At 54.4% G+C, this 27287-nt stretch overlaps 1 protein-coding gene across 1 annotated transcript in view; it reads left to right on the top strand.

Annotated features, from left to right (window-relative positions):
• Positions 1-22080: 22080 nt before the first annotated feature.
• The window catches only part of RUNX3 (RUNX family transcription factor 3), a 37365-nt gene continuing 32158 nt past the window's right edge, over positions 22081-27287 (top strand). Inside the window, exons 1-2 of the mRNA XM_051807299.1 lie at positions 22081-22901; positions 23895-24051. Coding sequence (XP_051663259.1) covers positions 22641-22901; positions 23895-24051 — 418 coding nt within the window. The 5' untranslated portion in view covers positions 22081-22640. The remainder of the gene's footprint in view (positions 22902-23894; positions 24052-27287) is intronic.

Genomic DNA, 27287 nt, shown 5'->3' with positions numbered 1-27287 from the left:
GAAGCCCGAAGTGCCGGGGAGGCGGAGGGGCTCCGGGAGCGAGGGGAGGGTTTCTGTGAAAGCGGCCGCCGGGGGGGAAATGGAGTGAGGGCAGGTGGGGCAGGACGTGCTCCCCCCTCATTGGGGTTTCTCAGCTTGGGCATGACAGGTAAAATTTGGGTGGGACCGCAGCGCTATCAGAGAGCCCCTCAGAGGGACCCCCAGACCTTGCCGGGGGTCTCCAGGCCATTCCAGGGACCCTCAGCCCTTCCCATGGCGTGGGTGCAAAGGCCTGTGTCCTGTGGGGCCAGGCTGACACAGGGAAGGACTGGGGCCTTGTCACCTCTGCTCACTTTTTGGAGTGGGATCAGGGAATCGTTAAGGTTGGAAAAGCCCTCTGAGAGAGTCCAGCCATCAACCCAGAACTACAGGGCCATCACCAAACCATGTCCCCAAGTGCCACGTGCAGTTTAAGTGCTAAACCCTCCTGGCACTGGCTACAGCGAGATGCTGACAACAACAACAACAATCATCATCATCATCATCATCATCATCATCATCATCATCATCATCATCATCATCATCACAATTTGAACCATCAAGTAATTCAGGTGCACTCACAGAGGGTGAAATTTGGCAGAATTTGGCAGGCAGTGGCAAAGTGCCCCCGTCCTGCTGTGAACAGGTCTCTGCTCCTGACACTGCCGTGTCCCGGCTCCTCCCTGGGGGGGATGCTCCTGGCTCTGGGCACATCCCTGGGGCTGGAAGGAGCCGGGCAAATTCCCAGGGCTCCAGCATCCACCAGTGGCTTCACCCGCTGCAGCTCCTGCTCCCCTCACAACCCTCCCCTCCCTCCCTGCCACATCCCGGGATCTGGGATCAGCCCTTCCATTTTTCCATCCCTTCTGCACTGTCAGTGAGGGATTAAGTGCAGATTTGCTGCAGATGTGATCAAGAGAAACAGCTGCCTGTGAGGGGGGGGAAAGAACAAGAAAAGGGGAAAAAAGGATGAGAAAAAGGAAAAAAAGGAAGGAACGGGGGCAATGTTATTTAGTTTAGCAAAAGGGGTGTTTTTGTGTGAATGGGAACAGAACACCACTGGTTGAATCCTTTAAAATTCATCCCTGGTGTTTAAGCCATTAGTTCTTCTGGTTTGGATCTCTTCCCTCTGGAGGGAAGAAGTAGCTCGGTAGTAATCCTAATAAAGATTTCTGTCTCTGAAATAAAATATAAAACTTGCAATATGGATGGCAGGAGAGAATCAGTGACCAGATGGTAATAAATTGTGTGTATTATTGGCATTACAGCAGCTCTTACCCCCACCCAGGAGGAATCAGGGTCCTTCTCCCAGATCTGGCAGAACCTGTACTGGTTTTACTGGTCTTAGAAGAGAAACCCTGAGACAAGTTAACCTAAGACAGCACCAAATCCATTGTGATTGGTGTCTTGAAGACAAAAACAACTTCAGTTTTCAGTTTAAAAGCAAAGGTGAAACTTTCTATTTAAAAGTGAAAGAAATGGGTGGGAAAAATGAGGTTTTTGTGGAAAAAAACCAAATCTCAACCAAGCTACAACTTGGGTTTTTTTTTAAAAAATGAGCCAAAGTTTTTAATGAAAAGAGATGTGAATTTTCTTGATGGAGACACCTCCACTGTGAAATGTTAAATGTTCTATAAAGTGCAGGTGATTATTGAACTGGATCAGTTGCAGATTCTGTGGAAATACAAATATATGTATACATATGTTCATGCTGGTGTATATATATATATATACATAAACTATAAGAAGGGATTGGCTGACTCCTGAAGGTCTCTCTTCCACAATTCCATGACTATATGAATATACCAATATTTTCTACCACCTTGTGGCCATACCTCAAAAGTTTTCCCAGCGTCTCTCTGCCTTTTGATGGGGTGATAGTTTTTAAAATTGAAAAGAACAACGACCCAAAGAGATCAGACCCTTAAAGCAGGAGCATGGAGGGCACTCGGGTGAAATGCTCGTGTTCAGGAGCTGCAATTTCCACCTTGTCTCTGAAATTCAGACTGTGTTTGACACAAATGCTCCTCTCTCCAAGCAGTGCAGGGTGTGAGGGAGGATTTCTGTCACCCGTGGATGGATGCTCGGTACCCACCCACTCTGCTGAGCTCCCCCGTGGGTGGTGACGTCTCCACATCTTGATTTGCTTCTTCTTTTCTTTTAATTTATTTTATTCAATTTCTTCAGGGTGGAAAATGTCTCCCAAATCCACCTCTGCCCACAGGCTGTGGGGATAATGCTCACGTTTCTGATAAGGAGCTGCAGCCCACACGTGCTCTCGTGTGCTGCTGCTCTCCAGCACGGCAAACCCAGTGTCCTACCAGCCCCAGCAGGTCCTTTATGGGGGGGAAAGTTGGGATCCTGGCCCTCCTGAGATCCCACAACTTCATCATTGCCCCAAAATACGCCCTGGCTGAACCCCACCCTCCCTACCTGCTCCCAGCCCTGTCCCCCCTGCTTGGCAGGTGCCCCTTGGATTTGCATCCCCTCGTGGCAGTCTCGACTTCCTTGGCTTCTGCAGGAACCTCTTGGAGAACTTGCATTCCAGGAGGACAGACTAGACACAAAAATTCGCATTCTTGGCCATAAATTGTTGTTTGTTTTTGCCTCTCTGTTTGCAGGAGGGGTGGTTGAGATGGGTGAGCGATGGCTGAATGGTCCCCGGGGTATTTCAGGACGGGCAGATGTACTTAAACCCAAAAAGGGAAGCAGGTTTCCTCGTGCTCTGTGGATGAATTGAGGTTTGAGGGATTTTTAGACTTTCTCTCCCTCTGTGGGGCTGGGGGTGAAGTGGTTTTGGCCCCGTGGGGACCTGCTGGCCCCACTGCTGTTACGCTCATCCCGCTCGGAAATGCAACAAACGCCCTTAATGCTGGTGGTAGAAGGGATGGTCAGGGCAGAGGGGATGGTGTGGGTCATGCCCCAGGTCACTGCCAGCCCTCCTTGCTCCTGCCTGTGACCCTGGGTTCAGGCAAAGGGCAGGAGTGTGACCACACTGGGCCAGCGTGTGACTGTGGCGTGACCCGGCGATGGTGCAACCCCAGCCCGGGGGGGTTCTTCCTTTGGGTGCTCCCGGATGAAATGTCCCTACTTGGCTGTTACCTCCAGGGGCTGCATGGCCCTCACCCCACCACACACCTGGGACCTTCCAGATGCCCACAGGGCACTTGGATGGGTGTCGCAAACTGCTCCAGGGAGCTGCTCAGCATCCCACAGGTCTGTGGCATCACACCCCCTCCCTGGCAGTTTTGGGGTCCCACGGGAGCAAGAAGGAGCATGGCCAGCCCATCCTGTCCCTCTTGCTCTGCCAGCACCTCTGTCCAGGCTCTGGAGATGTCCAGGCAGGTGCTGAGTCTGTGCACAAAAGCATCACCAATTTGCCTCAAATGCTTTGCCTTTCCTAAACTTGTTTTTTTTTCATTTATACCTTTTTTACCCCCTTGTCCCAGGGCCGTGGTCACCCCTGTGGACAATGCCCCAGACCCACTGCAGAGTCTCTCTGCCAGTAGCTCCCCAGCCACTCCTGCAGGCACTGGATGGCAACTCCAGCAGAACTCCAGTTCCATCGCACCAGCTCCCACCTCTCCCCAGCCCCGGCACCACCGGGCCCCGGATCCCCACAGAGGCACCCTCAGCTGCCAGCCTGGGGTGCTCCCCCTTCCCCAGGGTGCCCGGGGACAGCGAGGCGGCCGCGATGGGAGCGATCCCGTGGCCAGTCCCCGCTCCAGGGGTCACAAGGCCGGCTTTGTGCCGCCGTCCCCGGGCGGCTCCGCAGGGCCGGGCACCGGCCACCGGCCACCGGCATTCCCAGAGCGCCTGGCGCCGGCCGGGAAGGGCAGGAGAGAGGCTTGGACACAGCCATGAGTTGTTCCTGGGTCATGCCCGTTTTTATGGAGCGGATCACATGCCTCCTTTCCCATGGCTTGGGGCAGAGCTGGCGCGGGGACGGGTGCCGGGGTTGGTGGTGGGGCAGAGTTGAGCTGTTGTGGGAAGAGAGTCCTGCCCTGGGCTGCCAGCGTGGCTCTGGGCCTCGGATTGCTCCGGAGCCTCTTGGGGCTCTGAGCAGGAATTTTGGATCTTGGGAATGCTGGGGGTGTCCGTGACTCTCACCAAGCTGCAATTAAATCTGTGTAATGAGCACATTGCCTGATTACATCGACCTCCCTGACGTGCTGACGGTGCCACACACGTACTGTGCCCAGAAAATGTATGGAATACCCAGCAGGTTGGGTATACAACACCCCTTACACCTGATGCAGGAGTGACTGGGAGCATTTTGATTTAAAGCCCCACTATATGAACGGGCAGAAGGAGAAATTTTATGATAAAGGTTGATTTTGTGGCTCACATGAGGATGATGACCAGGACCAGAAGCCCTGGCTGTGCTCAGGACCATGTCCATGGGGTGGTACAGCCAAGAAAAGGGATGGTGGGAGACTGATGGAGAAGAAAAGCCCCATCCAGAGCCTTCCCAGCTGGTGCTGATGAAGGATTTTTGGCCAGTGTGTAAACCAGCACAGCTGAATCAGAGTTCCCACCTGGCACCTAATGATGTGAGGAGTGGAAAGATACTTTAAAAGCACCTTATAAAAGGACCTTCCCTTACTCTTCCCTCTCTTCTCCATCCTGACTTTTGTCCTCATCAGACCCCATGGGACCTAAACCAGGTGAGGGCTAAAATTCCCACCCTTTTTTTCATGGCAGGGAAGGAGCCATGAAATCCAAAAACTAGCCTGAAAAACCTGACTATTGCCCAGGGGGTTTGGAATGCTGAAGCAAGCAGGGGTGGCCATTGGGGTGCTCCTGGGATGACCTTCCCTGCTTCCCTCTGGACTGTGATGGGGACAGAGGAATGGATCCCCCCTGGGGTGGAGCAGGAGGGGAGCAATGCCACCCCTGTGGTAGAAATAATTTTGCTGCCTGTAGCCTCCCAGGCTGGGGCTGAGGCTGTGGTGAGTGTCTGGCAGGCGAGACAAGGCAATGCTGTTTGGTGCCACAGACCCCGCTCTGTGCAGCTCCGGGTGTTTTCCAGGCTGGGTTGCTTTTCCCTTTCCTTTTGTGCCAGCATTTGCACAACCTCTGCCCCCTTCATTGCTCTGAAACCACTTTTCCTCCCCTTCTTCGCTCGAAGGCAGCAAACGAGGAGTTTTCAGCTGCAGTAAATGTGAGCAGCTATTTTTTTAACCCAGTCTCCAATGACTGTGCAGGAATCTGTAATGTCTTGGCCAATAACATCTTGGTGCATCCAAGCACCATCATCCATCAGATGAAAAACTCCATGGAGAATGACAGTTGTGAACACCAAACTCTCCAAATACCTCGTAATCATATTTGTGTGCCCCAATGTCCAGTGTCTTCTGCCTTGGGCCCAATTTTACTGTGGATTTGAGTTGCTCAAGCTTAGTTTATGCGTGTTTTGTTCCATCAGAGAGCTCCCTTTGCTCTTTCTTACAAGGAGGAAAAAAAAGAAAAGGACAAATATCGGCTCATGTTTCAATTCTACATTTCTTCCTATTTAGGGGAAATTCATCTCCAAGGGTGATAACAGGAATTTGCTATGAGAAAACCCACCAGCCCCAGGCAAGGCAGTGTCTGGTGGCAGCTCCTTTTCCTGGTGTGAGCACCCACTGGGTGCCAGCAGAAAGAGCGTTTTTAGGTGCTCCTGGAAATTTGCTGTGCCATGGCTTTATCACTTTATTACAGAATGGCTTTCCTACTTAAAATATATATATATATATGAGTTATCTTCTGTCATTTGGGCAGAGCAGGAGATCAGCTGTACCCATTGCCTTCCTCCTTCTCCTCCTCCTCTCCAGCCCTCTCCACCTTCCCCGGTCCCCTCTCCGCAGCCAGAGCTGTTTATTCTGCTCCATGTGCTTCATATTTTTGCTTAGTACTAATTCACATAAAATCCTTGTGAAGAACCACCCATCCACACATATGGAAGCAGTCTCAGCACAGTCCCCATACCCGGCTGGGAGGCGGAAAGCCGCGTACAGCTCAAAATTGGGATCCAGACAAGTGGTGAATGTGGGAGAAAAAGCAGTTAAAAGGAGAAAACCACGGCATGTAAATGGGTTATTACTTCAATCACCCAATTAGGGATCTATGGGCCCTCTTCTTCCTTCGTTCTAAGGCAACAATATAATTAATTGAAGAGGAATGTCTCCTCCGCTCCCGTCTGTCACTCAGCCGCGAGTCCGAGCGAGCCTCCCACGAGCCACCAACTACAAACCATAAAATTATTAGTTTAAAAAACAAAAAAAACACACACAAAAAAAAGGCATATATAGGAAAAAGAACCCCGAACCCCAGCACCCCAAAGCCACAGCAATGTCACCGGCCCCCTTGACGCCACGGGTCAGGTGACGCCGCTCTCCCACCCGGCGGATGCCGAGCCGGCGGCTCTGCCGTGCCGACCACAGAACCACCAGCCAGCCAGAGGCTACCTGTGCCGCCGGCAGGGTTTTCCTCTTCCTCCTCCTCACCACCGCCTCTCCCATCCTTCCTCTTCTTCCTCCAGGGGCGAGGAGGATGGGATCCAACAGCATCTTCGACTCCCTCGCCACCTACTCCTCCGCTTTCCTGCGCGGTGAGTACAGACGGGCTCTTTCGTTCCTCGGCAGCAGGATGCGCCGGCGGGGTTTGTATTTGTGTTATTTATTTATTTTTGGGGGGGTGAAGCACCAAACCAGCAGCGGCTCTGATGCGGCTTTGCTGGCACCTCTCTCCCTGCCGCTGCCTGCCGGGGTTCCTGCCGGCTCCGCGCTGCCGCCGCGTTCGTCCAGGTGACGTGGTCTGACACCAGGGTTGGTGTGGTTTGCTCCCGTTTAATCCTTCCCTTTTCCCTTGCAATGGCAGTGCTGGGAAGGGTCGGGGCTGAGCTGTGCTGGGATGGGTTTGGTGTGTTTGCCCAGGTTGTTGGTTGGATGCTGGTGGGTGCAGCGCGCTGGGGAAAACTGGTTTGGAAGGGGAGGAGAGCTGGGGGAGATCAGGGCGGCCGTCGAGCTTACTATTTAATATATTTATTTATATACAACATCCTAAATATGACAACACACAGCTGTGTATTTTTGCTAAATTTATAACTGCACTGGGTGATGAGTCTGTTCACCCTGCTGTTCCTGGGGTCTCTGCACATCCCTCACGGCTGCCTCGGGACGGGCAAACTGCCTGTCAGGGCAGGTCGCTTCTCCCCGAATTTCTCACCTCTCGGCCCCAGCTCCCAGCAGGATCTCACATCCCCAAAACTGAGCCTGTCTCTTCGTTTCACAACCACCGTCCTCTTGTGGAACTGCTCTGCAGCCGGGTGGCTCAGGGGGAACCGGGTGGGCTGGTGTGGGCTGAGCTGCCGGGACCACGGCGTGTGCCGAGACCTCTTTGGGAAGGAACTGGGCACTTGCCAAGCCGTTGGGAAGAGCTCTTCAAACCTCTGCCTTTTCCCTTCCTGATGAAGTTCAGGAGCAAAAGCTTGAGCTGATCGTGGTCATGAGGACCCAGGGGCTGGGTGGCAGCTTGGAATGTCACACTGAGCCCCAGCAGATCAGGGGAGGGAGGTAATAAACCCCCCAAAGAGCAAAGTGCAGCAGATCATCCAGAAACTGGTCACTGCAGACCAGACTTTGGCCTATTTTTGAGAATGCGAGAGGTTACGTGTCCTTTCGAGGTGGCTCTGTGGTGTCAACCAGCATCACGACACTTCCCTTGAGTGTTCTTCTGAGCAGGTTTTGGAGAGGCAGCAGAAGGAGACAGGGATGCAGTGAGATCATAGAACCAGGGAATGGTTTGGGTTGGAAGGGACCTTAAAGGTCATCTAATTCCAATCCCCTGCCAAGGGCAGGGACACCTTCCACTGTCCCAGGTTGCTCCAAGCCCCGTCCAACCTCACCTTGAGCACTTCCAGGGATGGGGAGCAGGGATGTGGATGAGATGGACATGAGATGGGGGGGAGTAAACACAGATTGACTTTCCCAGCCCCATCCTGGATACCCCACACCAGAGCAGAGGCAGAATAACCACGTTCGTCTTCCTGCCCTCGGCTCGGAGATGGTGGCGTTACAAATGTGTCCTTTGTACTCCATGCAGCTAATTAAAGGCAGTCCCATGGCAAGGAAAGAAGAGAAGTTTATAAAAAACATTTGCATGGTTCTTTTTAATCTATACTTCTCCCTCCCCAAGCCAGATGAAGAAATGTCGGGGTTTAACTCGCTTGTTTAAAAATAAAGAGCGAGCGAGCAACAGAAATATCACGTCTGGTGTGCAATTTCCATACAAATAGGAACTCATAAAAGCAATAAACATCTTTGTTTCAGACATAATTTTTTATTAAATGGGGGAGAATTAAATGATTGCACCAAGGATGGAATATGGCCAAATGGTGAAACATTTGTTTAGTGTTAGGACAAGAAATCCTTGTTTTCTTTAAGGAGCTCAGTGTGTCTTCTCCTGCCCGGCTGGATTTGGGTGAGTACTGCAAAACATTCACGGATGTTCATTTAAATTCCTCATGGCTTTGGGGGATACAACCGCTTTCATAGTTTTACTTTGCTTTCCTGGGCACATCCATGAAAATAAGTGTTTGTTTGTGCAAATATTTAAGGAATGAAACTAAAAATCCCAAAGGCATTCCCTAGTTAGTCTGGAAAAGTGAATTTTTTGAATATAGAAAAGGGATTTTTTGGCTTTTCAATAGGACTGGGTGGGGGAGTAGCACCAATCCGTGGTTGCACATACGGGATTCACAGCTGAGTAGAATATTTGGTGGAGACAAATAAATTTGCCTCTGGTCCACGATTTTGGGGATATAATGCCAGTTTTGGGGCCAGTGTCTTTTTCTGCTTCATCTGAGCACCCTATGGCTTGTGCCCAAGGGCCGGCTGTGCTCTCCTGGGAGCTGCAGAGATGCTGTTCCAGGGGCAGGCAGTTGTCTCTAAGTCACCAAACCACAAATGTCACATCCATGAGTCAGATCTCGGTTGCCGATGGCTATCGGGACAGGGAGGCCTCAGCAAAGGGGCTGTTTCTCAGCAGCCATGGCTGTGTCTTCAGTGGGAACCTGCAGGGACACCCATGGGGTGGGATGGCTCCGTGGATCCACCGGGGGAGGAGCGGGGTGCTGGTGGCTTGGATGCTCCCTGACCTTGGGAGGTATTTTGGGAGTTATTTTGCCCTGGGGTGGGTGAGCCCTGTGGAGGGGTGCTGGTGGCACAGCCTGGCTCCTCTGCTTGGGGTGGCCACGCTGTCCAGCTTTTCCTAGCTCAGGTTGCCAGTGTTTAACATTTTCCCTTGGTTTTCACAAATCTGAAGCACAGGGGAACAGCTCGTGAGCTGTCGCTGTCCGCCCGCACTCCCCTGTGAAAATGAAACGGTGCCACATCCCTCTTTGTTGGCCTCTTTCTCCGTCAGGTTGGTGTCTGTGGGCAGCTGCCCTGACCCCATCACCTTTCCCATGCCCTTGCATGGGAGGCCAAGGGCACCAGCCTCGGTCCTGGCATCCCAGGAGGGGATTTTGCTGTTTGTTTGCTCTCAGCCCTGTAGGACCATGGTGGTCACTGCTGCTCTGAAGGAACTGGGACTCATCCTGGGGTTCAGCCCCTGCTTTGCTGCTTCCCCAGGACTCTCCTGGTCTTTGTCTCCAGTTGATGGTGACAAATTTCCTCCTGTCTCTTCACCTCCTGCTCTGCTTTGCTAAAGGGAGCAGGAGGTCCTTTGCTAAAGGGTGCAGGGAACCTGAAGACCCCTCCTGGCCCTTCATTAGCCTAATGAATAGGCAGGATTCTATTTAAATTGGGGAGCTGGGGGGCTGCTCTGCACCCAGGGAAGGCAGGGGGGTCAGAGCACCCCAAATCACCAGCAGCTTTCCTCTCCTCCTGGAGGGGAGGTGACAGCCCCAGCTCACCCCAAGAGGAGGGTTCCCCCCCCCCTTCCTGTAACCGGCCACCGCAGGATTCCTGCTCGGCAAACTGCCTTTTAATGGATTTCTGTGTTCCTTCCTGACCACAGAGAACTATAACCCTGACAGTACTCAGAGCAGTTCTTTCCTCCTCCTGCCACGCCGTGCCCTGGGCAGTGCCTCTGCTGGAAGCTGTTCTGAGAGGGCACAGGGGGACACGTGTGACGGTGTCACTGAGCTTTGCTGTTGTGTTTCCCTAAAGGCAGGTGTTGTGTTTCATCCTCTGCCACCCAAACTGATCTTTATTTTATCCTTTTTTTTGCATATGGGTGGCTCAGCTGCCCCCACCAGCACAGCAGCAGTGCATTGCACCAGGGGGCTGGGGTGGGAGATGTGAACACATGGATAGGACAAGGGATATGGATTTAAACTGGCAGAGGTCAGGGTTTGAGTAGGTATTTGGGAGAAATTGTTCTCTGTGAGGGTGGGAAGGCCCTGGCACAGGTTACCCAGAGAAGCTGTGGCTGCCCCATCCCTGGAAGTGTCCAAGGCCAGGTTGGACAGGGCTTGGAGCAACCTGGGCTAGTGGAAGGTGTTCCTGCCCATGGCAGGGCATTGGAATGACACGAGCTTTAAGATCCCTTCCAACTCAAACCGTTCTGGGATTCTGTGACCATGCCTGTGCCTCCAGGTGAGAGAAGCAAGGCAGAGCCTGTGGGCTGGGGGAGGAGGGATGAGCACTGCACTCCCCATGGGTGTTTGCACACAGGAGCATCCCTGCAGTCACAGCTCAGCCAGAGCCAGCTCTCACCCAGCACCCTGGGTTTCCTCACTCCCCTCCCCGTGCACAAACCCCACACCCCCGAGGGTGGGGGACAGGGGGAGTCCCAGCCCTGCACACACACACACTCCCCCACACGCCAGCAGCCTGGCACACAGAACTACATGGCCACAAAATCTGGTTTGCCTCCTCTCATCCTCCCCTCCTCGTGCGCTCCGAGCTCCTGATTGACTGTCAGTGGCTTTGCCTTTTCCAAGGGAACCCCGCTGGCTGGTGGCATGTCTTTTTTAATTTATTTTTTGTTTTCCCCCCCTCCTTTAAATGTACTTCTGCGTGTGGGAACGAGTATAAATCCATTGTCTCTCATCACCTTGTTATGATCTAACAGGGGCAGGGAGGCGGTGGCGTTCCCCTGCGCCGAGCACTTTAATTCCTGATGATTTCTCAGGCTTGATCTCCCCCGATACGTCGTCAGTGGTTGTGGTCCACTGTTTTGGCCGTGCACGGCTCGGGGAGCAAACAATGAGCCGTGTGTTTTGCGGGCTCCCAGCCACACATGGTCGGCATTAGGGGCAGGAATGTGACTTCCCATCCGAAGTGATGAGCCCGAGCCACGGGGCCGGGCTGGAAAACACTCCCCCAGAGAGGGGAGGACGTGGAAAAACCTGCCTGGAGGTCTCCAGTGGAACTGCTGAGGGGACTCAGGGCCCAGCACCAGCTGAGAGTAGGGTGAGGGTGGGTGTTAGGAAAGAATCCTTCCCTGGGAGGGTGGGGAGGCCCTGGCACAGCTTGCCCAGAGAAGCTGTGGCTGCCCCATCCCTGGAAGTGTCCAAGGCCAGGTTGGAGCAACCTGGGCTAGTGGAAGGTGTCCCTGCCCAGGGCAAGGAGTAGGAATGAGATGATCTTTCAGATCCCTTTCAACCCCAACCATGCTGTGATTCTGAGTCGCTGCAACACAGGGAAGCACTCCCAGTGCCTGCTGAAACCACAGATACTTCACCCTTTTTGGCTGCAAACACAAACCCTCCTTTTCCATTCAGACCTGTTGCTGCTCCATGCCTTTTCCTGGAAAATTTCCACCCATTTCTGACTCTTCAGTTGCTTCCCTTTGCTGCCCTGACCTCACTGGGGCAACCTTCCACCACAGTCTTATCTTCCTCCTCCATGGCTCTTTTCTTGCTAAAGATGCCTTCTTTTTTCTTTTTTTTTTTTTTATTATTATTATTAGTATTTTCAAGAGAGTGGGACAGCCAACGTGTCTGCAGTCTGGGGGTATTTTCCACAACATAAACATATCAAAAAGAAAAAGAAAAGGGAAAATAAAAACCCAAACAATTTTCCATTCCCACTGGAAGCCGCGAGTGCGTTTGGAACATGAGGAACGTATTACTCAGGCTATTGTAAAATAAAATATCAAAACAACCAAAATAGGAGGAGAAGGAAGAGATTAAAAAGAAAAAAAAGCCCAAACCACCACAGTTGGGAAGGAAGATACTGAAAAATGGGTTTTTTCTCAATAATCTCTGTTGCGCAGGAGAGTCCTGTAAAGACGTCTGGGATTGTGGAATTCTGAATGGAGGGACAAGAGGCTCCAGGGTTTGTATTTCCACCTGGGGAGGTGTGGTGCTCCCTGTGACTCTGGGAAGGACCTCCTGCCACCCTGGGGGTCCCATCATTCCAGCAAGGAGCATCCCACAAAGGATTCACATCCCACAGGGGACTCACATCCCACGAGGGTTTCACATCCCCTGAGGGATTTGCGCCCCAGCTGGGAGGAGACACCTTCTAAGGCTCTTTTCTCCTGGTAATGATGGGATTTAGGGCTCCAGGGCTGCTTTTCTTGCCCCACTCGCTGTGTGTGTGTGTTTATGGCAGCTATATTGGGATGTGACTTCACGAGGCAGCGTGGTTTTTGTTAAAATAACTTCTGAAAAAAAAAAAACAAATCCAAACAAAATGGCAGGAATGGTGTTAGAGGCACAACCCTGGCCCAAAGTCTGCCCTGGCTTCTCACACCCTCTGGGTCTCCTGGGTCCCGGCCAGGGCTCAGCCTGGCACGGGGACAGACAGACAGACAGACAAAGGGTGTCGCAAGCACTCCGTGTGCCGATGGAGAGCGCGTCACTGACGGGGTGAGCTGGTCCTTGAAAATACTTATTGTGTTAATGAACCTTTTTCGGGGAGTTTCAGGATGTTTCCTGTGCGGCTCCGGGGGCAGCAGCAGCAGCATCCCGGGATGGAGCCGCCGGCTCAGGGTCCGGGTGCGTGTCGGGGTGGGGGTTAAATCGTGCTTCTCCTGCAGCTGGGGGGAGTTTTCCTGGAGGAAAACCTCGGCCAGCAGCCGGAGCGGTTGGTTTCTGATCTCCGGAGCGAGCACGTGGGTTATTCCCGGGAGCAGCACGTTCCCCACCCGGCACACGCCTCCCGTCCAGCCGCTGGCGGGGCTGTTACAGGAACATCCCAGCTGTGGCTCGGTTTCTCTCCCAGTGAGAAGCCAAAAAGCCGGGGAGGAAGCTGCACTCAATCACAAACGCTAAAAACTCCCGCGAAAATCGCCCGTTTCCATCCCTCTCTGCGTCTCTTACGAAACACTTAAAGGAACATTGCTCCCTGCATCCCACGCTCGGCGAGAGGCAAGGAGATGCTCCAGCTGGGAGCTGGGCCGTGCATCCATGGGTGCATGGAAAAGCCAGGGAGGTTGTTTCTTCACAGGCTGGCAGAGATTAAATGCCAGACGTGGGCTGCACCATTTCCCTTTAAACTGGAAGCATGTGCTTGGGGATAATTTGAGGACAGAGCATGATCATTTCAGTGACTTCGAGTCAGGAGTGAACTACTCAGGGGGGGATTTGGGAGAGGCTGTGCTGTTTCCCCTCATTAGGAGGGAGAAAGTGCTAGCCAGGGAAGCCAAAGACTAAATCAGATGTGCTGTTCCAAAATTCAGCCCTTGTTCTGCAGCTCCATTGCACCGCGCTGCATTTTACTGGCCACTTTTGTGCCCAATTACCTTGAACCCTGTAATTAAGCACCTTTCTTTTATTAGCCCAGGGTCAGTTTGGAAAACCTCGCCGGCTGAGCAAGCCCACCACTTTTTTTCCATAAAGCTCAGCAAGACTGCCAGGCTGGGAGGAGCAGCCTCAGTCCTGACTCCTTGTCCCTGAGCAGTCTGGGGGGACACCACTGGTGTCTCAACCCTGTTCCCAGGGGGGTAGGGGTATGAATATCCCAACCCCTATCAGAGCAGGTGAAATACCCTCATCCCCTCCCACAGGATCAGGGCAAGGTTGCCAAGGGGTGAGAGATGGGGGAACCAAAGCACTTGCTGGGCGACCCCCACGTGGCACATCCAGAGTCCTGGGGGAAGCTGAGGCAGAGCTGTGGATTGAACCCAGACATCTTCTGGAAGTGTTCAAGGCCGGGTTGGACAAGGCTTGGAGCTACCTGGTGCAGGGGAAGGTGTCCCTACCCATGGCATGGGGGTAGAATGAGATGAAGGTTTAAGTCCCTTCCAACCCAAACCATTCCATGATTCTGTGATCTTGCCTGCCCTGCCAATGCCTTCTCTGAGCTCAGCCTTCCTGCCAGCAAGGGCCTGTGCTCAGCTGGAGGAGAAAACACACAAACACTCTCCAAACCACCAGTTTTGGAGCGTCAGGGGGTGGCTCAGACCCCCGGGACACACCGAGGTTGCATTCTGGGGATCAGAGATCCCCTCTCTCGCCACAGAACTGGCTGCTCCTGTGAGACAGAAAACCGCTGTCACTTTGTCTGGGCGAGTTCTCCATTTCTCTCTTCTCCAGCCCCAACCTGCTGCTGAGCCACCCCAACTTCCCTGGCCGCCGTCTGGGCCGGGTGAGGAGCCCGCTCGTGGTGTGGGCCAGCTGACCCCGGCAGACGGGCACCTCCTGCTTGCGTAGGAACTTCTATAGGAAACTTCTGCAAAGGAACAAAATGAGCTCATGCTGGTGAACACGGGGCCGGGGTTCCATGGAGGCGAGCGGGCACAGTTCCCTTTCCAAGCTGCCGGGGATGGATGAGGAGCAAACAGTGACTTAACAGCGGTCCCTAAATAACATCGCGTTTGAGTTGTCTGAGTTCGTAGCCAGAAACCAGAAAAGTACCTTCTGCCTCGTTTTTAGCCTGTGACTAATTCCCCCGAGCTGGGGATCTGCTCTGTGCCTGAAGGGATGTGGAACTCTCGGGTGGGCCGGTTTTTGGAGCTGCTCTACAACCCCCAGACTTACCAGTGGGGGATGTCGGGTGAACTCACATCGATGAGAGTCTTTACAGAAGGGCAGATGTGAGAGAAAATGTTTGTGCCGGAAAAAACAAGGGTTGCAGAAGCAACACAACCCGGAGCCCAGCTAGTCAGAGCAGCCCAACGGCGAAGTCACGTCGCCCGGGGTTATTCTTAGAGTGAAAGTGGTGAATAATGGCAAAAAGCAGATGAACCTGGAAAAAGTGGTGCAGCCCTGTGGGGCAATCCATAGCTGGAACAAAAGGTTGGTGCTCTCAGAATTACTTTGCTGTAGGCGAGCAGTTGACAGCGGAGTTTGAGGCGGCTCCGTGTTGCTGCTGGAGGAGTTTCACTGTTTCCCCTGTGGGTGTCCTGGTGGAGATGACAGAAATCAGGGACTGATGTGTAGGGATGATAAACACCTCACGTGGGAAGAGCTGGTCCTCGCCCAGGACCTTGCTTTTTGTGAAAAAGGGCCCATATGTTGCATGGGCAGAAGTGTTTGGGGTGTGATCCCAACCAGGCCGGGCTCGGCTGTACCTTTGGCCATGAGCTCTGAGGCAGAGCCAAGGAGCTGCATGTGCCGGTGATTTCATGGACAAGCTGCCTGAGGAGCAACCCCAGGTGACCCTGGGGAGAGGACTGAATGTGGAGATGCAGGATCTGCCTGCAGGATCATGCTCCACACCAAGCACCATCACAGTGGGCTGGAGGAACTGTCTGCCAGCCTCCTGTTTGCCTTTCTCCAGCAGTATGAGATGCTGCTTCGTGCAGACCTCGCAGTTTCACTGGGCTCTGTTGCTTCAATCAGTCCTGCTCTTCCCATTCCTGTCCCCTCCCTTTAAATACCTCAGTTTTAGGGTTTTCTCCAAACTGTTCTCTTGCTGGAGAACAACTCTCAGCCACCCCGCACAGGCACTGCTCTGCAAAGCTCCTCTGCCTGCAGACAGGTGGGGAAAAGCCTTGTGTGGATGAAAGCTGCTGGATGAGGCACGTTTGTAAACCCACACACTTATAAAGCAGGTCCTGTGATCTGCCTCCCTCCTATCTCTGCCTCTGTCAGGGCTCATCCCAAGCCAGGCAAGAGAAATGGGGTGACCAGCTCGGGGGGACGACGGGGAAAGCATGAGGGTTGAGGCAGGAGGGGAGGAGATGCCCATGCTGGTGTCACCACCAGCCACCTCAGCATGACAGCAGCTTTCCTGCTGAGAAGTTGCAGGCTGAGGTTTGGGAGAGGGGGAAACTCTCTACCTCCAGCAAGAGGATATTTCAGGAAAGGCTTTGAATATTTAGCAAAGAGGTATCTCTGCTGGCCTGTGGTCAGCCACTGTGAGACAGCACAACCCCATTATCCCCTTCAGAGTAGGATGCAAATGATGCTCAAGGCCACTGCACATCTGTGCAGGCCAAAGGGGTGTCAGGGGGCTCTGGGATCAGTGGGTGCCCCCAGAGTGACCAGGCTGGGTTCCCTTTGGGATGCTGATGATGCCCCACCGAGAAGTTAAACAGAAATGGTGTGTTTGCACTTGCCTGTGAAGCTGCTTTTGCCGAGACGTGACCTCTGTCAGACCTGAGCCAAAAGGGAAACTGGAGTTCCCTGTCTGACGCCAGCGCCCGTCGCAGGCAGCTGCCAGTCCCCTCCTGCCTCCCGGGGGGGGGGGGTGAGCACCCACTTCTGTCCCCACATCCGAGAGGGACAGACACTGCAGCCCTGGAACAGGGAAACCTTTGGCCGAGGTTTGCCAAGAGCTGCCCTCAGTGGGGATGGGGGTGAGCACAAGGTTCACTTTCTCTCTTCACATTTCGACTTCCCCAAGGGGATCACTCGGCAGCAGAGCCCAGCACAGCCTCGCTCTACCCCGTTGGGGCTCAAGCACTTGCCCTGGCCACTGTTTCCCTGTGTGGATGCAAGACCCTTCCCGAGGGTCCTGCAGGCTCCTGCTGCCCCACAAACCTCAGCGCAGCCCAGGAGCACTGAGCGTCTGCTCGACACCCAGTGTCATCCCAACATTTTAGCTGCAGGGACCTGCACTGAAAAATGCTTTTTGGGAAACACCACTGCACGTTCAGCCAATGTATGAGGACAGGAGATTGGGTTTCCCATCCCATTGGGGTGGCAACAAGTGATGGGTCTGTTTTTGCCGATGCGCGACGATTTTCCAAGGCAAGAAACCGCTTTCTGCAGCGTTTGCCTGTTGCAATAGTGCTTTGCTCAGCACGTGCAGGAGGATTTCCCTGCGCCTTGGAGCTCTGCCCAGGAGCCCTTCCGTGACAGAACCGCTCCGAGCGCCTCTCCTTGCAAGTAGAAATCATAACGTGTTTTTCTGCGTCCGTTGTGCTTCTCTCGTCGTCATGTGCCTTTCGGTTCCTCTTTTCGCCATCCAGACGTTTCCCCTTTTTCTTTCCTTTGGAATTTTTTTTTTTATTTCTCCCCCTGTCTCGTTTTGGGGTTTGGAGGTTCGGCACCGCCCCGGGATCCGGCGGCACAGCCGTGGGACAGGCACTACCCAGGGCCCTGGCGCTCCACCCCTCCCTGCGTGGTTTTGGCTGCGCTGGGCTCCAGGGAAGGGCCATCCAGGGGGTCCCAGGAGCCCCATGAAACACCTGCCACGACTTCACCCACCTGCCTTCCATCGTGGGGAATGGACACATGGGAGATGTCTCCAGCTAAAAGAGTCCTCGATCCCCGCAGGATCTGGCAGGCGGCATCACACCTCCCTAAAACTCCTCTGAAACCCCCGAAGAGAAACTCCCATGAACTCCAACAGCTCTGAACAAAGCCCAGTGTTTCCAGTTGTGCTATCCACCTTTGGGCATTTTTGGAGGAGATGGGATGTCCTTAGGTGCTCCATAACCTTTACATGAATAGTTCCTTTTCTCTGCATAAGCACATTCTTAAAGGAGCGTTGGGCTTTCATTCTCCACTTACTCCAACCGTCGGACTTCTCTGTTCACTTGTTTAAATCAAGCATAAAGCTCTAACTGTTCTTTGAATATTTATGACTAGTTTTTATCTCATGCCATGCATACAAAACATACTTGATTTCTTTCCTAAAAGTTTTTTCAAGTGCAAAGTTTTAAAAACATGTGGCTTTTATTGCAGGCAGGAATGAATAACAGCATTCCACCCATAACCACATTAAATGGAACAGTAATATTCATATGCGTAAGGGCAAAAGCTGCCTTGTTTCCTATTTGCAGTTGAACTCTGAAATTAATTAAGGACTAAAAGGATCTGACAGTCATTAGGATCTTTTAAAAGGGAGTGGAAGTGGCAGATGGGACCCACGCTCCGAGAAGCGCGGCCGTGCTATCAATAGCAGGGAGGATGTGAGCCCTGAACATGCTCCTCGTTGTCGGGGCTGTTGTGGGGAGAGGAGGATCGCAGTCCCGGCCGAGGAAGAACGGCACTTTCGTGACTCCACAACCGCAGGATTCACGTCAGTGGCACTCGTGCTCCTCCAAGTCACTTTGCAGCTTTTGAAAGCCCCGGCTGGTCCCGCCGCTGCCACGCGCGCTCCAGTTATTGGTGCTGCACCCCGAGCACAGGGGCTGGGGCTGGGGAATGGGGGGGTCCTGGATCCCCCTGGGAAACCATAAACCCCCTAATGGCAGCAGCATCACTCCTGATGCTCCACGGGGTGTGTGCACTTGGCTCTCTCTGGTCTGTGAGTGGCCAAGGATGCAGGTGTGGGTGTGCACACGTGTGGAGTGTCTCCCTGGGGATTCTGATTGGCATAAGAGGTGGCAACAAAACGTACTGGTATATATAGAATGGGGAGAACTGGGAGGACAGGTGAGCCCCAAGGCTGTATGGAGTGCCAACGGTGACTTCTGCAGCCATAGCCTTTTCTAGGCATTCAAATGATGAATAAAACCTGGCCTCAGGCAACCAGGTGGGAATCTCCAACTGATTTTCCCTGCTCACAGCATTTCGTGCCAGGATCTGAAACTCTTGCTAAAGCCCTCCTCATCCTCCTCCTCTTCCTCCTCCTCTTGCTGCCCCAAGCAAGTTTGGGCGCCAGGGCTGCATACACAGACAGTAAGGTGGGTAACCCCAGCTCCCATGGGGTTAATGGGTGTCCCAGCTCAGGATCCAGCCTCAAGCTGCAGCTGTGCCCTTGGAAGTGGGTGCTGAGCAGGGCCCCCCACTGCAGGTATTGCCCGACCCTGGGGCACAGCAGCCTCCGAGCAGAGCCCAGTGCAGCCCTGCTGGAGTCGTCATCGGGCTGCTCTGGCAGCTGGTCCCTTGCCCAAGCAAAAGCTTCTCCTGATTTATGTCTGGGGCAGCCACTGCCTTTTCTCCCCCCCAGTTTCCCCTAATTTCTTCCCCTGGGCCCCGCAGCTTCCTCCCACAGAAACCTCTGCCTCCAGTGCCCACAATTGTCCCGTGGGAGCCCATTTTGGCAGCGGCACTCAGGGGTTAAAAATTGTCACCATCGTGCACCCCATTGGCCCCAGCATCTGTTGTTTGATTTATGAATGAATAGCACGCTCCCTCCCTGCATGCTGCTCTCAGATCCCCTTCCCTGAGCTACAAAATAGATCCAGACACCCGCATGGCCCTACTGAGTGCCGAGCTCCTGAGAGTTTGCGATGAATTTTTAATAGAAAGCTTCCTATAAGCCTCTGCACTCGCTGCTCTGCTGTGGAAACGAGTGGCTCTGCTGCTAAAGAGCAGCTCAAATGAATTAAAAACTACAGAGGAGCCTGTAAGGGGAGTAATCCCAGCGAGTAATGATTTAAAGAGCCGCTGACCTCCCTGCGATGTGAACAGTAGCTTTTAAGTATTTGTAAAGAGGCCCGCGCAAATCCCCGGTCTGATACTCTGTTAACCTCCTCGGGAGTGCAGGGAGGGTGGCAGAGGAATAATCCCCATGTGTCGACACCTCCTGGTTTGTGGAGGGCCAGAGCAATGGGAGTTTTGCTGCCTGTTTGAGACTCTGAGTCCTGCTGTGCTGGAAAAGGATAATTCAAATGAAAACTCATTCCTGTTCAGGCACAGTGCTGTGGGTCCCTGGAGCTCTGGGATGGCTTCTCTTGCATGAACATCTCCTGCAGAAGTAGCCACTGGGTTGCTTTGCTGGGCTCTGCATCTCCAGAGGTCTCCAGGCACTTTGGGGTTGTGGGGAACCTGGGTTGTCACTGCTCTGTGGTTTGGGTCTCATCTTATATTGCTGCAAGTCAGCAGCTGGCTTTGTACCTATGTGCAGGGCTGTGCTGTGGGGTATGGGGGTGACTCTGCATTCCACCACCCTGAAGTCTAGAACAAGTCAGGGTGGGAGGTCAGAGGCTGGTGGAGAAAGTGGGTTTTGGGGAAGGAGCAAGACATGGTACTCAGCACACCTGTGATTACATCTGTGAGTGACTCAGGGTCATTTGGATAGTGCTTTGAGGAATCAAGGTGTTTTATTCAGTGGCCCCTCCAACAGGTTGCTCCCAGTATAAAAAGGGATTAGACAAATTTTTGGATGGCAGGGCTGTGATACAGCCACTGGATAAAACAGTGAAGGCAGGGAATGACGAGCATCCTGCTCCAGGGAGGCAGCTCAGTCCTGCTGGGACCCAGCCCAGTCCTGCAGGGGCCCAGCCTAAAATCACCCCACGGCTCTTGCGGGGCCCGTGAGGTGACACCCACCCTCCGCAGCTCCCGGGACTGGGTGGTGACAGGTAACACCCCCAGGGCTGTGCAGAGCAGAGGTTAAGGAACTGTGGGGTCTGTTTAGCAGCGGGAAGGGGCAGGAGAGGCACCGGTGCGGGGCTGTCAGAACCCAGAGCTGTGTGGGGCGGGATGGAGAGTGTCAGCATCGCGGAGGGTGTCAGCATCGCGGAGGGTGTCAGCACCCCGGAGGGGTCAGCATTCCGGGCCGGTGTGGGGGTGTCAGCGGGCCGGGGGCTGTCTGCATCCCGCCCCATCCCATCCCGTCCCGTCCCGTCCCTCCCCGTCCCGCCCCGTCGCGGAGCCCCGGCGCCAACCAGCGGCCCCGCCGCCGCACTGCAGCGCTGCCCCGCACGCTCCCTGTGCCCCCCCGCCCCGCTCATCCCTCCGTGCCCCCCACATCGGGGGCACAGAGGGGGCACCGGGATGGGACGTGCCCGAGCCCCGGCAAACCCCGGCCCCGCCCGCAGCTCTGCCCCCTGCTCCCGGGTTTCTGCGGGTCACCCCGCGCTGCTGAACGGGGGGCGAAAAACAGAACTAAACTTTCACCTAAAAAGGGCAGACTTGGAGCGCCGGTAACGGCGGGGGACGGCCCGACACGCGGGGCTGGCTGGGCTCGGGGCTGTGCCCGGCGGCGGCTCGACGGCCCCGGTTCGCCCGGCGCGGATCGCGGGGGTGCCCCGGTGTAACGGGGCGCTGAGACGCGGGAACCGCCTCTCCTCATAATGAAAAAAAATATATATATACATATTATATTTTTTTTCCTTCTTCTTCTTTCGGAGAAACACCTGTTTTTTCTGGGTCTTGCGCAGCCCGGCCCGGGCTCGCTCCTCCGGGCACCGCGGCTTGCGGGGGAAAACGGTTCATTACTTCGCGGAGGGAGTTCTGGAAAAAGAGGGTGTTTTTTGGTGTTGGGGTTTATTTTGGTTTGTTTTTAAGGAGATTTGCGTTTTGCACCGCGCAGCGCGGAGCCGGGAACGCTGCGGCCCGGCCGGCTCCGCTCTCGACGGGCCGTCCCGGTGCCCAAACAGCATCAGGCTGAGCTCGACCCCGGAGAACAGCCGGGCAGGACGGGCAGAGGAACCTCCACCTCCGCCCCGGTGGTTCGGGCAGCCGCCTTCGTTGTGTTCCCGCAGCACCGGTGGCTTCGCCGCGAATTTTCTCGCCAACGATTCCGGCCGGAGCCGCCGGCCCTGCCCGCAGCCGCAGCCCCGGGGGAGCCGCCGCGGGCGCTGCGGGCGCCGCGGGACCGCCGGGGATCGAGGCGGCTCTCAATTTTGGGGAGTACGACGGGCGGAGGTCGGGCAGCCGCGGTTTTCAGAGCAGGCCATGGGGTGAACCTCCTCCGGCGGTGGTCCCCGGCGGTCCTCGGCGGCTCCCACCGTCCCGCCACGGCCGAGCCCACGCGGGGGCCGCGGGAGCGCTGGGGGGCCGGGGGACGTGCTCGATCTGCAGCCGCTCCGCGCTGCCGCGGCTGCGGCCCCAAACCGGCCCCACCGCACCCCAAAACCTGCCCCGGCGGCCGCCAGACCCCACCGGGGCCCCGACGTGCGGGGGCGTGTCCTCCCCGAGCCCACGCCTCTTTTCGTGGAGGCCACGCCTCCTTTCAGTATTAACCACTCCCCTTTCGTGGTGACCACGCCCCTATCCCCGCGGGAGCCTCGCGATGGGCGGGGCCAGGGGTCTCCCGCCGGCTCCCCATTGGCGGGACGCCCCGTCAATCAGGGCGCGTCCCGCCCCCCCGCGGCGCCGGCAGTAAATACGGTACCGGGCGGCGCGGCGGCAACTTGGGAGCGGGGTGCGGGACGAGGCTGTGCCGGGGCTCCGGGCGGGACCCACCGCAGCCAACCCACCGGGGACGAGCCCCGGCGCCGCGCGGGAGCCGACAGAGCCCGCTCCGCTCTCCCGCTCCGCCGAGGACGGCGGTGTGCCGGCACGGAGCGAGGCAGCGCGGGGCTCTGCCGCCGCTGCCCCCGCCGCTGCCCCGCCGCAGCCGGACTCCTCCTCGTCGTCCCCCCCGGGCCGCGGCGGCTCCCTGACGCCCGCCGTTGTGATGCGTATTCCCGTAGACCCGAGCACCAGCAGGCGCTTCACACCCCCCTCCACGGCCTTCCCCTGCGGCAAGATGGGAGAGAACAGCGGGGCGCTGGGGGCCCCCGCGCCGGGCGCCCGCGCTCGGCCCGAGGTCCGCTCCGTCGTGGATGTACTGGCCGACCACGCCGGAGAACTGGTGCGCACCGACAGCCCCAACTTCTTGTGCTCCGTCCTGCCGTCCCACTGGAGGTGCAACAAGACGCTGCCCGTCGCCTTCAAGGTGAGTCGGGGGGCTCCGACGGCTCGCGACCCGCTCGCCCCTTTTCCCTCCCGCTCCCTTTTCGCTTAAAAATCGCTCCTGACATCACCGCCGAGGGAGCGCGGGTTATTATTTTTAATCAAATAGCCCGGTTTATTATTTTTAATCAAGTCTCCGCATTGCCCCGCGGTCACAGCATCTTAGATATTCCGTACAGTTAGGAGCTCTCAGGCAACTTTGAAGTTTAATGAGACGGAGGTTAATTACTTTCCTGGGAGAGGGAGAGCGAGGCAGGGAAGGGAGATCTAATCTGCCAAAAAAAAAAAAAATAAAAGTACAGCGAAGAGCCGAAGCCCCGGCACCGGGTTGCGCTGCCCGGGCTCCTCCGTTCGCGGGACGGGGCGACCCGATGGGGCACGCCCGGGCCGGGCATCCCCCGCTGCACCCGCGGGGGAACGGGGCTGGCCGGGGGGAGCCGAAAACCTGCCGGAGGAGCGGCGAGGGGAGCCGGGCAGGACGGCAGCGGAGTCCCGGGGTGCCCGGCACCGGTGAGGGGGGGTCTAAACCGGGTTTCCCCCGGACCATCCCGGCACCGGGAGCTCCGAGTGCTGCTCCCCGAGCAGGGGGGGCCCTTCTCCGCCAGCCGGGCCGGCTCCCGGCGCCTCCCCGGGCCGGGCGCGGAGCTCCGGGGCCTCGGTCGGGGCAGCCCCGCGCTCGGCGGCGCTTTATTTTTTTTTTTCCCCGAATCCAACAAAATAAAACCACGAACCCCTCAGACGGGGCCTGACCCCCCCTTTGCCCCTTCCCCGCGGAACCCCTTTCTGCTTTTAACCCTTTTTTTTAGCTCATTTTCCCCTTCCCCCTCCGATTTTTCAGCCTTCCTCGGGGGCTCGGATTGCTTTTGGTTTTGCTTTGGGGGTTTTTTTTGTGGGGATTTGGGGGGGGCGGGGGCGTAGGGCAGGTTGGGTTCGATCTAGGTTAATTTTAGCTTAAAATCCTCTGGCCCTGCCCTAGGTCGTAGCCCTCGGAGATGTTCCCGATGGGACCGTGGTCACGGTGATGGCGGGGAACGACGAAAATTACTCGGCGGAGCTGCGCAACGCCTCCGCCGTGATGAAAAACCAAGTAGCAAGATTTAACGACCTCAGATTTGTTGGGAGAAGCGGCAGGGGTAGGTACCGGCCAGGAAATGGTTGGCCTTTTTATTTGGCTTTTTAGAGGGGAAAAAAAAAAAAGAAAAAAGAAAAAATGTTGCCTTTTTTTTTTTTTTGCTATTTTATTTTATTATTTTTATTTTATTTTAAGTTTTTATTTTATACGTTTGTTTTACGATTTCATTTTATTCTGTGTTCTATTTTGGTTTTAACGGTGGTTTCGTTGGCGCGGGCTAGGCAGGAGAATCCCCTCAGCCCCAAAGTGGTTCCCGAGCGATGGGAGGGATGCGGGAAGGATGAGGGAGGGATGCGGGAGCAGCCCCAGCCCCGCCGGCAGTTCTGCCTCGCTCCTCCCCGGGGTCGGCTATGGGCGATGCGAGGGCGAAAAAAATTTTAAATACATATCTAAATATACATAAATATTAGTAAATAAACACATAAATAGAACCGAGGCAGCCCGAGCCCGAATCCTCCCCGGTTTCTCCCATCAGCAGGGTGCAGGAGGCAGCGCTGTGTGCTCGGTGCCTCCCCTCCACAGCGAAATGTGCTCAGGGGCAAAACCCACCTGGCGGCTCGTTTTTAAATAGTGAAAATCGAGTGTTTAAAAATAACCCAGAACTCGGCCTGCCGGGCTGGCAGCGGGTGAGGGTACAGCAGGCTCTGCTCCGCGGGGAGCTGGGGTTGCTCTGGGGGGGTTTTTTTTGCGCATTTTCTCCACGCTGGTCGCGTGGAAAAGTGAGAGAGAAATTTAGCTTTCTGGGTTTTTCAAAACGAATCAGGTTGTGCCACTGCAGCAGAGGGAAATAAATCCCCTGGAAATATTAAACACAGAGCCCTCCTTCCGTGCATCCCTCCCTGTACCTGAATTTCAGAGGGTGTAAATAGAATTTCAGCATTTCATCACCAATAAATGCTGCAGACCGAGGCACTTAATTCTTCCTTTAAACCAAAATAAGAACACTATATTTTAATGGCCATATGGCAGCATTTTCTCAAAGGCTTCAAATATATACACACAGTGTCAGATATATTTTGACTTCTTTGCATTAATTAAAAGCAGTGATGTTAGGAATTATTTGCATGTAATAGCTGTTTACTTGTTCCTCTTTATGAAACTTGAATAGTTTACATTCTTTCATACATTTCCTTTTTCCTGTTGGCTCCTTCTCCATGTTGCAGTTTCTTTAAAACTCTCCACTTAACTGGTTGCAGGTTGATGGATGGAAAATGTTTTTCTTTTATGAATTAAGCTTTCATTTCTGTAATCAATTATTCTCTTAGGCTCTTTTTTTTCTGGTTGTTTTTTTTTTTTTTTTCATCCCTGCACAAATTTCCAAACTGAATGCAACCCAATCTCAGCTTGACTCTTGAATTCATTATTAACTTGCTTCCTCTGCACTCCCAAGCTCTGAATTAACAGTAGTTTAGTCTCAGAAAGCCCTTGGGTGAATAATCTCCTTCCTCAGGCAGAGTCCTGACAAACGCTCATTACAGCAGTGGAAACACCTCCGCTGCCTCTAACGGGTGGAACTCAAGTGCTTATTATTTTAATTTTGTTTTGTTTTGTTTTTACATATTCTTGTGGGATGGGGCTTTGTAATATTCACAGAGGAACAATCCCATCAGGGCTCCCTGGGGGTGGTGTTAAGGTGGCACAGTGGGGTTTTCTCCCGGCGTGGGGCGTGGATTTAGTTCCCCGTGTCCAGCCGTGCTTTCCCGGCACGGGGCTCTCTCAAACCAACTTAGTGTGAAAAATCCTTCCTACTGAATTTTTATTTCGGGTGTCACACTCTCTTTCCCTTGCTCGGCTCAGCCTCTGACAGCCCGGTGCTGGTTTCCTTTATTCTGGCAGAAATCTGGATTCACCACAGAATATTTTGCTGCGGCGTGGCTGTGTGTGTACAAACGTTTGTGGAAATCCAAAGGGAGGACGTGTGCACCCATAAACACCCCCCATCCAGCCTGTCCGTGTGCCTGAGCTGCAGGAGCCTGGAAAACCAGCAGCAACCAAGCTCTTGTTTTGAAAACATAGCTTGAAATGGTTCAGAATTGGGTGTTTTTAGTGTTAACGTGTCTGGGATTATTCCCCGACGCTGTGAGCTGGGAAGAGCCAGTCCTAACCCCTCCAGAAAAACCCGAATTCCCATCTCCATGACAAAGTGGGGAGAATGACCAGTTTACCAGATTTTATGCTTTGCTCTAAAAAAAGTAAATCAGCCCTTTTCTGCTCAGACTGTATAAAATGAAAGCCGAGGCCGGTGTGGTGCTGCGAGCCCTGTGCACCCTGCGCCTGCTCTCCCTGCTGGAATATCCCCCCTGGAGCATCCCACGGAGCTGTGGGTGCTCCCAAACCCACCCAGGAGCTGGGATCCAGCCTTAGCCAACAAAGCTGGGGCATGGTGGGAACGAGCAACCTCAGCCCGGCTTCCTGAGAAGGCGGGAAATGAGTAAAAATGATGCGAAGTAATAATTGTCATTTTCGATTCACGGGCAGGTTTTTGAGAGCTGGTGAAGAGATGCGAGACTGGCTCTGGCTGGCTCCGTCCTCCCTGAAAAGCAGGGAGGTTATTTCACATGGAGAATAAAAAAATTTGAAATGATGATAATAATAATAATAATAATAAATAAAATAAGCCAGCTGTGGCAGGGAGCTGGGCACGGAGCTGCCGGGCTCAGCTCTGGGGTGTTTTGCGTCTCACCGGCTGGATTTGCCCACACGCTGCCTGCAAACCCTTCCCTGTCCTCCCGCAGAATTTCCCAAATGATTCCTCCTGGTGCTCCCCATCCTGCACTCTGGTTCTGCAGATGCTTTGCCGAGAAATCCCCCTGTGCTGGTTGTTTTTGCCGTGGCCGTGCAGGCGCCGGGAGGCTCCGAGCTCCGCAGGCTGCGGCGGCTCGGCTCGGCCGCGCAGGTTGGCAGCACGACTGTAACCCTGGGGATTAAAATTATATCATTATATATCTATTTTTTTTTTTCAATTTTTATTTTTTTTTTAACCCTCCCAAATGCTCCTTTTGGTGCAGAAAATGAGCTGAAGGTTTGTGCGTTGTTTAGTGCTGGTTTGAAAGCCGAGGTGAGGTGTGGATTCGTGCTTGCTGTCGGTTTTAAACCAGCATTCCCTCCACTTCCATGCTCCCATAGAGGAACTCTCCCACCTGGGAGAATTGCAGGATGTTCTCCAGGGGAGGTAACTGCATTTTTTCAGTTTACTCCTTTTTTTCCCTTTTTTCCTTCTAGCTGTATAAATGCTGT

This window comes from Manacus candei, unplaced genomic scaffold (genome assembly GCF_025592945.1).
Source record: "Manacus candei isolate 608988 ecotype Guabito, Panama unplaced genomic scaffold, ASM2559294v1 h1tg000070l, whole genome shotgun sequence".
In the NCBI taxonomy this organism is placed as follows: domain Eukaryota; kingdom Metazoa; phylum Chordata; class Aves; order Passeriformes; family Pipridae; genus Manacus; species Manacus candei.
The sequence above is the reverse complement of the archived record's forward strand: the minus strand, read 5'-3'. Positions and strand labels throughout refer to the sequence as shown.